Here is a 12,665-nt window from a genome sequence, read left to right as displayed (position 1 = left end):
TGCTAGTGCGTGCAGTGTGCGGCCACAGGGCATGTGCAGTTTGGAGAAAATCACTTGTTTGCAATTTTCTTCAAACTGCGATCCAAACTGAATAACCCCCACAGACTGCAAAGTCCTTCCTTCCTTCATGCAGAAATATCAGGTGAAGTCCCGAGCTTCGAAAGCTGCTATTGGATGAGTGATCAAAATAATATATTTTAAGAAACTGAGATTTTTTTTTTAAATAAATGTTATTTGGATTCTTTACCAGTTTCTGTTCACTTACAGCGCATTTATATGCATTGAATATGCAAATATATGTTTAACTATTTAGAAATGTGTTCATTTAGTTGTGTTCCATCATTTAATGAACCAATCCAGTCCTGGAGTTATATTTATGCCTCCAAGGTCACTTTTTCTGTCATGAGTCTATTATACCCCTTTCATACCTAAATACCGAGTCCAATCAGAGTAAAATGAAAAGGTCTCAAACCATGTCACAGCTGCAGAACGCCTTTCTCACCTCACATTGGACCCGGGTTGTCCCCTTTCACACTGCACATGTGCTAGAGTTATTAAAAGTAGATGTTATAGGCTGAAATAACCTCTCTGCGCACCTGATCCTACAATTAGAAGCTTGATAATATAACCAGGGTCACACCTTTCAGACAGCAGCGTATCTTTGTTGGTGTTTTGTGTGTGTGCGTGTGTATTCTTTTTAGCTTTTAGAAGTTTCTTATTTATGGGTTTTCAGATAAAAGATCTCAGTGAATGAATACTTTATTACTATATGCATGTCTTTATGCATACTTGCCTACCTGACCCTCTCCATGAGGGAGAAAATGCTCTGTTCCTGGACTTTCCTGGTAATGTATGATTGCCATCACCTGTGGGGAAACACCTTTCTTATCAATTAGCTAGCTCAACACAGGTGATGGCAATCATACATTACCAGGAAAGTCCAGGAACAGAGCATTTTCTCCCTCATGGAGAGGGTCAGGTAGGCAAGTATGTCTTTATGATGGCAAATATTTATTTTAAGCAAATGATACAATTCTAAGGAGAAGCAAATTACGCAGGTACAGTATCCCTCAGTGGCTTGCCTCCTAATATAAGCATACAAAGGATATATTTGCTTTATGGAAGATATTATTTTTGAAGTTGTGCCAATCTTAGTAGTATTTCAGCCATAAACCTGATGGAAGTACTGTTGCATATCACCTGCGAGGATGGAATATTATTTGGCCCACACAGCAATGGAATGGTAACTACATCCAAACATGGAAAGAAGCCCAGCTAATGAGCTTCTGGAACATAGTCAAATAAGAAACAATAGTAGGATAAATACTAAAGGAACCAGTGTTCACTTCATATGTGCTTCTCACACAGAGGTGATACAGATAATATAACATAAAACAGGTGCATCATTTTCAGCATTCTATGTTTTCCCACCCATACTCTTATAGTACTATGGTTTAGGTCGTCATGGTGTTATGTTCTATCAGTAGTGTGCCGAATAGAATAGGTGATACATGCAACTACTAGTTTATACACCTACTAGCTGTATACATATGTCAGTGGGAAAAGAAGCTATTTATAAATCAGATATTACACGACTTATTGACACTAACAGGATGTTTCCAAAACCAGGTTGTTACATTTTTGCAAATAAATTATGAAAACAGATTAAATTGGAACTGTGCCATGTCTTATCTATCTTTATAGCTTCCCATTTATATAGCGTTTTACATACCATAGGACCTTGATCACCTTTTGGACCCTAAAATAAAAACAAAACAAGTAACTATATTTTTCATTTATGTCTCACAAACTTTCATGTTTCATAATCATAAATGGGGTTATGTTCCCTTAAATGAGCTGTAATAATGAAGGTATAATTTATTTTATACCATCTATGAAAATGTATAGTAATACAGTACATACATGTGACTTATCATACTGAAGTTAGTAAGGTGTTTCTTACAGTACATTTTATTTGTGAGATGGAGGAGGCGGAATAACCTTCAAAATCTATTACTTTTCATTGTATGTTTTTCTCTGGCTGGGTCCACAGGATTATCCACAGGATAACATTGGGATATTGTCGAGCGACAGCGAAAATGGCACCAACACGGTCACGAGCTTTCTGGCCTCCCAGGATGCATTGGGGCCTCCACTATATAGTCCCGCCCACTGACTCAGTCAGATCAGTTTTTTGCTTGGTGCGGCAGGAAGCCGCATGGTCACAGGGCTGCTGTGAAAGCAGCCTCAAGTTTTCATTACTTTATTTTTATAGACTTACTGTTTTTGTTTGAGCGACTTCTCTTAACAGCGTCTTAAACGTGTATTAGAAAGAGTCGCTCCAACAACTCCCCACCGGGTCGCAACAACGCTTACCTTCGCGGTACAGTGCTGTCTCGACGGGCGTCTGTGTCGGATGTTCTAGCAGGTCCAGCAGACGTTACCAGGCTGTGGCCGGAGCATGGGGAGACAGTGAGTATATGGACTTCCTCTTACTAGAGGGGTCAGGACACAGCTACGCTGATTTGGTGGAGACTACAAACAGCGTGTTGATGCGCCGAACATCTCGAGTGTGACAGCGCTACGCTCCGGGGATCATAGGCGCCAGGACTAGGTGAGGCCGCGATCCTGGGAGTTTAAGTCAACAGGGGGTTTCAGACGCTCTCCTGGCCGTCCCTCCTCCGAGTTCATGGCCAGTTCCCGCGGGTCTCTCGTTTCATGAACTGAATGACCTCACTTCCGGCTCAGACGCTACCACGAGTGTACTCGGTCGCAGCTTAGACGCTGCGGTTGTGTACACTGGATATAAACCCGCCCAGACCGAGTCGCAGGCCTTTAGTGTCTGCATGCACGTGGAGTCGCTCAGCGTCCGTGTCCGTTGGTGAGCATACGTGTCCGTTATCAGTTACCAAGAGCGGCAGTGTACACCAGTAGCGTCTGAATCCACTCAGCGTCTTTCGAGCGTCTTTGCTTGGATATGGAAGTGTGGTGAGTCTCCCTGTATCCCGCTCCCTGGAGGCAGGGTATACAGTACTAAAAATTCCTTCTACTTCTTAGTGTGCACTGTTAATTTTTAGTACCTATTGCATATGAGACCTGTATATTACTGTGTTTTCTGCATGTTATGTTGAAAAAGAACCAGTTAAACAGAAGTACAATTTTCCTACTTATGTATAAGTTATTATGGAGGTTGTATTCTCATATGACAATGTCTAATGCTTTAACATGTGACTGACTGCTAGTATGTGTGCTGACTTTTCTGTGTAATGTCAGTCCTGTTCTGACCCTCAAATCAGGTGCACTGTGGTCAGATTGATTTCACCTCTATATACTGATTATAGGGTGTGGTTCAGTCACAAAATTGTGTAGTCAATATCAGAAAAAATGTCTGTGAGCGGCAAAAGTGATGAGGAGAATTTGTCAAGCACTCCTACAGCCCTAACATGCTTATCTTGTAAGTCAGGGGTAATTGATATGATTCAATTGGTCACTTATGAGGGTTTGTGTGCAAACTGTTTCGCTTTTCAGCGAAGTAAAAAACAGGAGTTAGTTCAACCTCCAGTAGAGCCACCATGGAATATGTTCGCAAAGACTCTGTCTTCAATAGCGGACAGGTTAGCTCCAGTAGCACCACCTCAAGGGTTAGGTTACACTATGAACCCATACATGCAGCTCCCTTCCTATGGTTTGGTTCCAGTAGCCTCTACAAGCAACCAAGGGGTAGGTAAGACTAAGACAGATACGTCTGTATGGCAGACTACACAAGAGGATACATCGGATGATGATGCGGAAACAATAGATTCAACTCCGTATGATGATCAGTCGCAGTGCTTTAGTTCAGATGATGTAGCTGAACTCATTAATGCAGTAAAGGCTGTGCTTTCTCTGGAAGAACCAGCCAAGACAGCGTTAAAAGCAAAAGCACCTGTATTCAAACGAACAAAGTCAGTGAAAGCTGAATTTCCAGCGTCAGAGGAGTTGACGGAAATGATGGATGAGTCTTGGGCAGCGCCCGGTAAAAAGTATAAGATTCCTAGGAGATGGGATTCTTATTATCCATTTCCTGCTGGAGATTGTTCGAAGAGAGAAGTTCCTCCAAAAGTAGATGCACATGTTCTGCGACTCGGGCACAAATCTGCTTTGCCACTGTCATCTACCTCTTTGAATGATGTCACAGACAGGAGGGTAGAGAGCCTATTGAAAAATATTTTTTCTCTTGTGGGTGCAGTGGTAAGACCTGCTATGGCTTCGGCCTGGGTAGCAAAGGCAATGGGCGAATGGATAGAGAAACTAGAGAATGACATCCCCTCTCCTACTAGGGAGCAAGAGGATCGTCTTTGCCGTTTAAGACAATCTGCCCAGTATTTAGAAGAAGCAGCCATTGATGTAGGCACTGTTGCTTCTAAAGCTTCAGCCCTGGCAGTAGTCGCTCGCAGAGCAGTCTGGCTACGGACCTGGAAGGCAGATGCGGAGTCCAAGAAGGAATTGGAAGCATTGCCTTTCGTGGGTAATATATTATTTGGAAAACCTTTATCGGATATCCTAGAGTCAGAGGCCGAATCGAAGAGGGTCAGATTTCCGGCTACCTACAACCCTAAGTCCAAGGGTTTAAAATTTCGCTCATTTCGCTGGCAAAGCAAAGCGAAAGGTAAAGAGGAGCCTAAACAACCCCAGTTTAAATCCAGGGGTAAGAAGCAGTGGGCTAGCAAAAAGCCAGCTTCCAAACCTGAACAAAAGCCCTCAGCCTGAAGAGACGGGCCTCCGCCTGGAGGATTCCAGGGTTGGGGGCCGACTCCTGCAATTTGCACACACATGGCAACAGTCAACAACAGATGCCTGGGTGCAGAAGGTAGTATCTCAGGGGTATGGGTTCCCATTCAGGAGGCAGCCTCCTCAAAGATTTTTTTGCACCAGCCCGTCTCGTATAGAGTCGAAGGCCAATGCCCTGCAAGAAGCAGTCCAAAAATTACTGCAGTCAGGTGTGATTGTCCCAGTACCTCCATCACAAAAGGGACAGGGGTATTACTCCAATCTGTTTCTAATCCAGAAACCAAATGGGTCATATCGACCAATTCTAAATCTGAAGATGTTGAACAATTACATATGGATCCCGAAGTTCCACATGGAGACGTTACGCTCCATAATGTTGGCTATGGAACCGGGAGACTATATGGTATCTCTGGATGTGCGGGATGCTTACCTACATGTGCCTATAGCACTATCACATCAGTGTTACCTCAGGTTTGCCATCCTGAAGGAATAGTGCTACATACTGTATATATAAATAGGCAAATATGCCTTTGCCGTACAATACTTATTGCAGTATAATACAGTTGGTTATAGTTAAGAAACTTTCACATTTGTTGTGACTTCTTTTCTTATAAAAGGTGATTTTAAGTATGGACAGCCTGCATTTTAGCACTCTCCTTATGTGTATTGGCCAGATCAGAGGTTCTCAAACTCAGTCCTCAGGACCCCACACAGTGCAGGTCTCCTCACAGAATCGCAAGTGAAATAATTAGCTCCACCTGTGGATCTTTTAAAATGTGTCAGTGAGTAATTAATACACCTGAGCACCTGCTGGGTTACCTGCAAAACATGCACTGTGTGGGCCCGCGAGGACCGAGTTTGAGAACCTCTGGGCCAGATAATATAAAATGTGGAAGTGCTCTGCTTTATTTACAAAAAACCTAATACATTGCAAAGGTAACATCTGTCACTGAATCTGTAATGTTCCTCTAACAGTATGTCATTGCAAAAGTGCTCGGCATGATTTATATAAGACTGTAAGCGGGCTGTAGCAGAACTGCCAATCATATTGGAAAAACTGGAAATCTATGAAAATTGCTAATTTAAATGGCTGCAAGGGAAGTGTGCTATGATCTCAACATTAATTTTATACGCAGTTAGAAACATTATCCGTGGGGTAAAAAATATGTAAAAAATCATACAATAAAAATGTAATTAAAAATACCTGCAAATGGAATATTGCCATTCGTAATAACTGAGATCTTCTAGCCTTAATGCCTTGCTGGAGAAAGCTTTTAACACCTGTGCTGTGAAGCATGGGGGAATACATTAACCAGATCCAATCATGTGGCTTGGGGGCACTTACAGCAACGCTTGGTGCAGTGGATGGGTATGAGGAATAGTAAGTAATACAAGCCTTTGGCTTTAATCACATTCAATCAGAAGTGGTGAGTTAAGCCAATTAGGAGTTTATTTTCACTAATGTTGACTGAAATTTTCCAGTGCTTTTTTTGTGTACATTTTTGGCAATGCGATTTTCCACATTATAATAAAAGGATTTGTACATTTAATGCTTATCGCTGTATTTGGAGATATGGAAACTGTGATGTCTTGAGGAGGTTAGATGTCAAATCTAAGCTCTTGAATAGAATTTGCTTTATCAGACCTGGCCAATTCAGCATACCAGAGGGGAGCTGCAATGATGCTGCAAGCTCTCAGAAGATGCAGTGCTTGCTTACTTATGTCTTAAGGTATGTACACAGTAGGGTTCATTTATCTCTATTACTGTCCTCATTTTTGCTGTGATCACCATTAGATGACTGGTACTGAGGAACAATAGATCATAGCAGGGGCGGTTTAGCAGAGGAAAGGGCTGTGTGCAGACTCTATGCGGGCCACCTCCTGTGTGTGACACAGCATACTCTGGCATTGTGCCAGTCTAATGCACATGCACAAGTCCCCAGATACATGGCATCTGCCATGTTTCTGGTGACTAATCTCTAATGCACATTTGCAAATACTGGAAAAATGGCTGCTGCATCAGTTTTCAGGTTATTTCTACTGCAGCACCAACGTGGGACTCTGGGAGTCCAGAGTAAGCATGTGGGGCCCCCTCGACCCAGGGGCCCATGTGCACTGCACACAGCTCCCATCATTGATATACCAATGGATAAAGGATAGAATTGTCTACATACCATTTTTTTTGTTGCTTTTTTTAAGGTGTATTTTTATTTTTTATCGTAGAGACTTTAAACAAAGGTATCAAATTGTGAACAATAATCGCAACATGAACATGGACATGCATCTGATGATTATCATTATAGTTTTACATTTAGAATAAACAATGACATGAAATGAACTTGGCTTTGTTGAAATAGGATAAGTAGTGTATTGTATGTCCTCTGGTATAGAGATTAATACCTTAAATGAATGTACCAAGATTAAATACATACCGGAGGGCCAGGTGGTCCAGAGGTAACAGCAGCGGCAGTGCCCTTGGATAAAAAAATAAAAAAATAAATGACATGGTATAGAGGACAGTTCATGTTATGAAGTTACCAAGCATATCACTAAAGAGCCATGGAATCTAATATTCATACAGCTTAAAGTGAATTTTGGAAACAGGTGTGAGGGAGAGCTAAACAATAAATGGGCACCGGCGTCAGTGTGCATGATGCATTGTGCTCTTACATATATCCAGTATGTTAGTGGGAAGAGACAACGGGTGTGAGTCAGAGGTGCATACAGTGCTGAAGCTAGTGCAGTTGAGCGATTACTGTGCATTTGAAAACAGTGTAGGAAACCGTTACTGAGCATGCATGAGCTAATGTATGCAATGGACATTGCGCTGACTCTCTGAGACGGCATCTGTGATCCATGAGTGTTTCAGGATGGAGACTGGAAGGTGACCTAGAGTCATTGCAAAAAGAGTAGGTGTCTCTAGTGTGATATATTAGTGTGATATGGGAATGTCAGCATCTTCCGACATGCTGTTTCAGCACTTCAGCCATAGTGGGCAAAGTTTGAAAAAGTTTCAAGGAAGGCAATGTGACAGTCAGGTGCTGCTCTAGGAGTCGATGTTGTGAGCAATGGAGTGCCAATATTGGAGTTATCAGATACACCAGTGCAATTGAGAAGATATGCAAAGTAGTTGTGGTAGGGATTGTGCAGCCTGTCACACAAAAGTACACAAGAGAAATGTTCAAGCTGGCATTTGCATATTTTCCCACTTGTGAATCCGTGAGAAATTGCAGCCGTGCATGATTTGTGTGCTCCTCAGAATCAGACCCAGTAAACCTCAATTCCGCACATTCTTTCCACATTATCATGCACAGAGTCACATCTTTGGAGGTAGATTTACTTTTCAATGGATTTTCAACCTTGTTGATGATCGTTGGCTTTGACCAATGGACTTCATACAGCAATAGAAATTAATGGAAAATTAGCCTTTCTTTAGAATTAATTAATGTTGCTGTCTGAAGACTTTCAGTCAAAATTGCAGATAAACTGTGGCTGTAATAAACTGACCGATAGTTAATCTACCCCTTGGTCTGACATAAACTTATTCAACCTGCATATAAACATTACATCTATTCATCTGTTAAATATGGATTGTGCTAACATGATGACATACTCTACAATTCAAAGGGTTACGGGTCAAAAGGTTGACAGCAAAAAGGTCAACAGTGTCTAGGTTGACCATAAAAGGTCGATATGCACAAGGTTGACTCAGTGAATAGATTGACACAGAAATGGGTAACACATGAAAAGGTCGACAATGGTTTTAATGTTTTTTTGGTATCAAATTGCAGGTTTCAGCACATAAAACCCAAATTAGTTTACCGCGTCCCCTCGCTTCAGGCAAGATGCACAGGTTGCCTTTCCCAATTGTAGTCCACAGGGATGGTAAAGTATGAAAAAGTTGAAAAAAATAAAAAAATTCCACAAAAACTCATGTTTTAGACCAGAGGTTCTCAAACTCGGTCCTCGGGGGCACACACAGTGCATGTTTTGCAGGTAACCCAGCAGGTGCACAGGTGTATTAATTACTCACTGACACATTTTAAAAGGTCCACAGGTGGAGCTAAATATTTCACTTGCGATTCTGTGAGGAGACCTGCAATACATGCACTGTGTGTGCCCCCGAGGACCGAGTTTGAGTACCTCTGTTGTAGACCATTGTCATGTCAACTATTTTAACCTGTCAACTTTTTGACCATGTCGACCATATGGTGTCAACCTATTGTTGATCTTTTGATTGTCGACCTATCATACAGGTAACAGTCCTAAGGAGGAAAGCTATATAAAACTATATATAAGAATAAGAACTATTTAGCAAAAACCTCCCCAATTAATTTGCTTGAAAATATTAAAAGAAAATGGTCTGTAATGCTACCTTTAACTCTTTGATTAAAAATAAAATAAGTATACTATGGATAGATTTTATTTAAAAATTATATTTTAGTGAGGGATTGTTGTTACTGATTTCTAAAAGTCTTTCCACAGTAAGAGAACTACAGAAACTAAAAGTTACATTCTGACAAATCATGTTGCTATGCAACAGTTGGGAGTGCATTTTTATTTTGCATGTAGGGAAATAGTAAATACTGGCTGCTTTAGCATGTAGTGAACAAAGACTGGTCAGCTTTGTTGTTTGAAATTTAGAATGAAGCTACAGTAGGACACAGGCTTCCCGAACTACAGTACAAGTCTGTCTGCACATTATTAATCTGCTCCATCTGCAGTGAATCTGGTTTTAAAAAGGTGCAAACTGCACCTTTGTTTTGCACTTATTCTTAAATCTGAATTAAGGTCCATAGTATGCAAAAAGGTGGACGTTGTGGTCATGGCCACTTCACATGTAGTGGGACATGTCTCCCATAGTTGGATCAAAGGTCCTGATTGCGAGCACATTGGGACTGTTTCAACTTCATCTTGTGTTTTTGGGCAGTGGTGGATGGCCAGCTCAGGAAGTCGCATTAAATATATTAGAGTTGGGTTGCATGAACGAGTCTGCCCTACAACTGGTTACATGCAAACCCAAGGCACGGCTGCTAGCTGCCTGTCTCTCGCTCCTGTAATTCTACACTAAGTGCTGGCTGCTTTGCTTTCTTTTGACAGCAAGACAAAGATGTAGACTGTACACTACAGTGCTGTCTGTCAGAGATCTCACAGATGTTTCTACAGTACAGTAGCTACAGTATTCATCTGCCTTAAAACACCAAATTATGTGGATCTGCTCTATTATTTCCTATACAGTAGTTCAACATACACACTGTGATTAGTGTATGGTATACAATTATACACAAATAGTGTTTATTTTCAACACAAGGAAAAAAGTGATTTATATTTTGCAGCAAGCTAACATTTTACTTCCTAAATTTGAGAGCCTGAAAACTGCTTCAGAAATTTGCTTTGGTTCTTCATAGTATCAGCATAATCCAGAGGGCACAAGTAAGCTACGTAATACAAGTAGTTCGGGAGGTGAGTGGCATTTACAGGAGCAATAGAATAGGACTTTTGACAGTGCCTTGCGGTGCAGAGAGACTTACAACACGTCACAGTTGTTATTTAACCCAGCTTGAATACATTTTGAGAGTATTTACTCCTGACCTCTTTTAGTGTGAAAGTGTTACCCTTACTTTATTACAATTCTTTTACTGTGGATAGATGTACCATACATGATGCAAACACAGTGTTACTGCTGTATAAGTCCCCAGGTAGGGAACATCTTATTTCACTAAGGCATTGAGATGTTTACATTGAAAACAAACATTAGATAATGTTATATTTTTGACAGTGGAAAAAATGTGCCAAAATGAATTTCAATATATATACATCCCCCCACACATACTTGGCCTGATTCATTGAGAGTTAGGTGCAAAAAGAAGTGCCTTGTACATTGGCAAAACCATGTCACATTGCAGGTGAGGCTGTTTTAGATGGTGCAGATAGATTTTGGTAGACATGTGTTCTAGCTTATTTCTACAATGAAGTGTAAAAACAAAGCTGCCAGTATACTGTATGTTCATTACTTACAGAGAGCAGCCAATATTTTCCCTGCATGCAAAAAAAAATTACAACTTTTGCACTCCTTGCTTGCTGTTTTTTTTTTCATTAGCTCCAACGGTGAATCCGGCCTATTATTGTAAATTTCAAACTATGGGGTCTATTCAATTCATGTCTGCATGCCCGACAGGATGAAAAAAATTGCAGTTTTTGCCGTCTTTAGGGAGAATTTCAATTCGCCATTTTCAATGAATGGGCCGTTTTGTCGACTTGTCGGAAATTCGACATGTCGAGAAACAGGTGGAATTTGCCTGCCGATTCACCTGTTTTGTTGAATTTGCGGGCATTTCCTACAGGTTTTTGGCCTCTTTTCAACAATGCCAATTCGACTTTAAAAAAAAGTCGGATTGGCATTGTCAAAAACGGGCAAAAACCTGTCGGAAATGCCTGCAAATTGAATAGTGAAGTGTCGGATCCACTCCGTCGGAGGGGATCCATCACTAATTGAATATACCTAGATGTCATTTGGGTTTTGCATTACATTTCCCAGGACCATCACCGTAGAATGTATTCTAGATTAAAGAATAGATTCAATTTGAAGAGCTTCTTTTTTAGGGCAACTACTGTATTTAATTATGATCTTCTCATCTACCTTCCAATCTTACTTAACATACAGTAAGAATGGCATTTTTCTGCACAACATGACCACTGACTGTACATTCACTTATATAGCCTAGCCTTATGGGAAGAGTTATCAAAGCTTGGAGACAGTTAAAGTGGAGAGAGATAATCAATCAGCTTCTGTAAATTTACAGGCTGTGTTTGAAAAATGACAGTTTGAGCTGATTGGTTGGTACATTGTCATTCTCTAAGCTTTGATATATCTCCCCCTTACTCTTGAAAAAAGTGTCATTGACACGTTGAACTGATAAAAACTATTATAGAATATCCTAGTAATATGGTCCTGTTCATCTCATCTGCCATCAACATTCTACAACAATGTATCAAATAATTTAAAATACCTTGAACATATATAGGCTGCCCATCCCATTTCCTTCAGTAAGTGGTGTACCCTTTTGAAAAAGAATATACATTTGTTACATGAATACTTAAAAACCATTATATTTGCTTTTATAGTATTCCTGATCTAAAAATGCTACCCACATTATACACAATGTAAAACACACAAAATGAAAGTTATTGTGAGAACCATATTCATCTGGTATACATAAATACATTCCTTTAATATAAAAAGGCTGAATGATTATTTTGATAGTAAATTGTGTAACACATTGCATACTATTCATGGGATGAAACTGGGAAGACATTGAGTGGAGTGTTGATTCATTTCTTTTTATAGCTCTGTTATTTAAGGAATCCTCTTACTAGGGTGTGGGCTGTAACAGCCATTGCATATTGCCAATGAAGGCTGCTTATCACAGGAGTAGCTTACAGAACAAGTGATGGCCCTGCAACAAGCAGCAGTGGGAAACATCTTTTATCTCAGTGGTGTTTAGCTATGAACAACAATCAGCAGTGGTTACTATAGAAACCCCATGAAGACAAGAGCTTTTCTAACTTGCAATGTGCACTTTGTCCAGCTGCTCTACCTGTTTCCTGAGGACAGGGCCCCCAGTCTATTGCTAGACACATGTCACACAAGAGTGCTTTAGCTTTAAAGGCACTGTATGCAGTCTGGAAAAGAACAACCTTTGATCAGTCCTTTGTGACACCACCCTGGATTTTAATTAGATTCAGCAGCTGGATAGCAGACTTGCTATCACAGATTCCTCCCCTCCCCCCCCCAACATGAGCATTTTTCAACACACAGAGATTTTTACATTGCTTATTTTGTAATCATTTATAATATCTTAACAATAAGTAACATGTATTAGGGCAGCACAGAT

General features: G+C 40.6%; 1 protein-coding gene across 7 annotated transcripts in view; it reads right to left on the bottom strand.

The window, feature by feature from the left end:
• Window positions 1-12,665, bottom strand: part of COL19A1 (collagen type XIX alpha 1 chain) — a 1,277,374-nt gene that overhangs the window by 232,460 nt on the left and 1,032,249 nt on the right. For all 7 annotated transcript variants that reach the window (XM_063916766.1, XM_063916758.1, XM_063916759.1 and 4 more), the window contains 3 exons: window positions 11,781-11,831; window positions 7,203-7,244; window positions 1,733-1,759 (listed from right to left, as the gene is read on the bottom strand). In XM_063916766.1, coding sequence (XP_063772836.1) covers window positions 1,733-1,759; window positions 7,203-7,244; window positions 11,781-11,831 — 120 coding nt within the window. The remainder of the gene's footprint in view (window positions 1-1,732; window positions 1,760-7,202; window positions 7,245-11,780; window positions 11,832-12,665) is intronic.

The sequence above is a fragment of the Pseudophryne corroboree genome, chromosome 4, assembly GCF_028390025.1.
Source record: "Pseudophryne corroboree isolate aPseCor3 chromosome 4, aPseCor3.hap2, whole genome shotgun sequence".
NCBI lineage: Eukaryota > Metazoa > Chordata > Amphibia > Anura > Myobatrachidae > Pseudophryne > Pseudophryne corroboree.
Note: the sequence above shows the minus strand (reverse complement) of the source record. Positions and strands in the feature narration are given on the sequence as shown.